Genomic DNA, 2,824 nt, shown 5'->3' with positions numbered 1-2,824 from the left:
TTATTCTTATTTATTTGTTGTTCCGGATTCAAAGTGTTCAAAAAAGGCTAAAGTGTTCATCCGGAGTCATCCTTATTAGGAAACTCCTCCGAGCTCATACGGCCCAGGCTTATTTTACTTCATTATTGCTCTATATTTACCTGTCACTTATTATTTATTCTTACTTAAAACAAATCAATTCACTTATCCTTTAAACCCCTAATAAATTCAACTGTACATTGTTTGGGGTAAATACAAATTTGATTGACTATAATCTGATGGTAAATTATACAGTAAGTTATAATCACCAGTTGCAAACTAATTATTTTGTCCATATCACCATGTAGAGCTAGTTTAAAAAGAAGAGCCAGCTAGCATTATAGAGCTCAAATTCAGACAATCAGAGGCAAGCTTGGGACGAGATTCATGGATTCGCTGAATTCATTGCTTTCGGCTTAGTTTATGTATTCATATATACTTAAAAATTAAAATATATACATATGATATTATCACACTCATTCTGAACCTACTGACTTGATATTGAATATCCTAAATTCATCTATATTCTAAATCATAGTTTCCTAAGAACGAGGAGGAACGTGATAGGCCTAATTTCCTCCTTTGCCATCTCTTCATCCACCAATCTTCCGTACTCTTTAAACAAACTGTCTATGATAGATTCTCCAAAATGGTGAGCTATCATTGATTCTTGAATTGCCCTAACTGTCATAGCCACCATTGTGCCATAGCTCATTCCATTCCCAACAATATTCTTCTCTACCTCAAACATTTCAAGTCGGTCCACTTCAAAATACCCTTCTCTGTTTACCATGTCTACTATTTCTTCCTTACATGGTGCATAAAAATGTACTTCGTAGGAGTCAAGCTTTTCCTTGTCCACTTGTCCCTGTAAAAACAAGGACAATTAATGTTGTGAAAAACAAAGACTATACAAGTCGTGTCGCTTATAAGATTGTTTAAATTTTGTTCTTTTTCTATATCGCCATGTAATCATCACAGAATAAAGTGAGTGACGCATAAAGTACTTGTTGCTTTAAAATGTCTTGCATTTTTCTAATGGAGCATCCAATATGGTTATCTTATTTGATGACTAAGAGCCTGTTTGGCTGGGCTTAAAAAAAGCAGCAGCTTAGCCAAAAAAATATAAGTTGGGGTAGTTTAATTTATTATTTTTGAACATAAAGCGACAAATTTTTCGTGCTTAAATAATTCTAAGTCAAACGAGCCTAATTATTTTTTGGGGGCTTATTTTTAAGACAAAAAATGAACTTAAGCCAATCACAACAAACACTATTGTTCAAAAAATTCTAAACAAACTTTATAAACAACTTATAAGTCAATCCAACAATTCTCTAAAATATGTCCAAATGGAATATTACTATATATTTAGTGGTGAAGATTAATATATTAATTACCTTATTAATTAAATTTGTTAATGACATAGAGAGGATATTCCAGAAGAAAGCATTTCCTCTATCAGCATGATGAAGACCTTCTCTTCCCAATAGAATCAGCACCATTTTTCCTCCACTAACAAGCTCCTCTGACCGTGAACAGAGGAACAATGAAAAATCCTCCTGGAATTGTTCAAAATAAGCTTTGGAAACCAGAGGAGGGCTTTTCTCAGATATGTATATGTTGCCTTTGTTCATGGACTTTCCATCATCATAAATTCCTTGAGGAATCTAAAAAGGAAAAAAAGAATTATATAAAGTACTTACAGGTAATTATTTATAATAAGTGAAATTAGTAATATGAAAAATAAGACAAGCTTAATTAACCTTCTGTAAAATGTTAAATTGCATGAATAGTGTAATTTTTAACATGCTAAATCCATACATGAATCAACAACAATGAGAAGTGCACATATAGTTATTTAATTCAAGAAACTAACCCTTGATAGCCAGTGCAAGCTATAAGAGGAATAGATAAAGTGCAAGCAATTATCAGGGAAAAGTCTTCCATAAAATGAGCCAGGATAAGCAGCTATATCTATATTTGAAGGACCTGACTTTAACTGGTGATGAAATTCAGGTAAGGCCTGAAAGATGGCGTTGAAGTCATTGCTAGGAAGATCATTTAGGAAAACTCGAAATTCGGCCGGTGTTTGTGGGAAGATCTTGTTGGTCCCGCTTATCCTATGGACAGTTTCAATTATTTCTTTAATGTTTGACAAGGTGTTTGGTCCTGAGGAACAACCTAAGTCTGCTATGCCTATGCTTTTAGGCATTGTTGTGAGACACACTTCTTCTACTGTCTCTAGGATTACATGCTTCACCATATCAGATGCCTTCTTCTGTAAATATACCAAAAAACAAAGTTGAATAAGCAATTGATTATATATGAAATATTACTGAACTTTAATTTCTAGCAAGCAAGAGAGACCTGAAGTGAAGAATTTCTGGAATAGCTAGTTTCTCCAACTCCTCCAGTCATGTGGAAGACCTTCTCAACATCCATGGTTGCTCTAGCTAGTAGTTTAAGCAATCAGTTGTGTCTGGCATCCCCCTTTTAAAGGCAACATAAGCAAGAGGCATGGGTTCTATTTAAAAAAAAAAAAAAAAAAAATTTACTATAATAGTGTTGTCTAGATCATTTTGGGTGCACCTGGTCTCGAGTGTCATTGAAAGAGCGCGGCATACTGGTCAATAAAATGGGTGAAAAGTGTTAGAATTTAACTCTATTTCATTACTTTAATTTTACTCATTTTCTTGATCACTATATCTAATTAGAGCCTGTTTAGATGGGCTTCAAAAAAACAGCTTATAAGTTGGAAATAATTTATAAGTTAAAAAAAAATTGGGGTAGCTCAACTTATTTTTTG

General features: G+C 33.4%; 1 protein-coding gene across 1 annotated transcript; it reads right to left on the bottom strand.

Annotated features, from left to right (window-relative positions):
• Positions 1-408: 408 nt before the first annotated feature.
• LOC132035159 (probable methyltransferase TCM_000336) lies at positions 409-2,609 on the bottom strand. The gene is made up of 4 exons (XM_059425455.1): positions 2,386-2,609; positions 1,895-2,296; positions 1,416-1,685; positions 409-886 (listed from the first exon to the last, which is right to left on the bottom strand). The coding sequence occupies exons 1-4, from the start codon at positions 2,458-2,460 to the stop codon at positions 551-553; spliced, it is 1,083 nt and encodes a 360-aa protein (XP_059281438.1). The 5' UTR covers positions 2,461-2,609; the 3' UTR covers positions 409-550.
• Between the last annotated feature and the right edge of the window lie 215 nt (positions 2,610-2,824).

Source organism: Lycium ferocissimum, chromosome 2, assembly GCF_029784015.1.
Source record: "Lycium ferocissimum isolate CSIRO_LF1 chromosome 2, AGI_CSIRO_Lferr_CH_V1, whole genome shotgun sequence".
In the NCBI taxonomy this organism is placed as follows: domain Eukaryota; kingdom Viridiplantae; phylum Streptophyta; class Magnoliopsida; order Solanales; family Solanaceae; genus Lycium; species Lycium ferocissimum.
Note: the sequence above shows the minus strand (reverse complement) of the source record. Positions and strands in the feature narration are given on the sequence as shown.

Excerpts from the sequence above, each read along its gene's own strand:
- LOC132035159 (XM_059425455.1), bottom strand. The coding sequence starts at position 2,460 with ATGGATGTTGAGAAGGTCTTCCACATGACTGGAGGAGTTGGAGAAACT. Across the intron at positions 1,686-1,894 it reads GCTTGCACTGGCTATCAAGG|ATTCCTCAAGGAATTTATGA; the intron begins GTTAGTTTCTTG and ends TTTCCTTTTTAG. Across the intron at positions 887-1,415 it reads TAACAAATTTAATTAATAAG|GGACAAGTGGACAAGGAAAA; the intron begins GTAATTAATATA and ends TTGTTTTTACAG.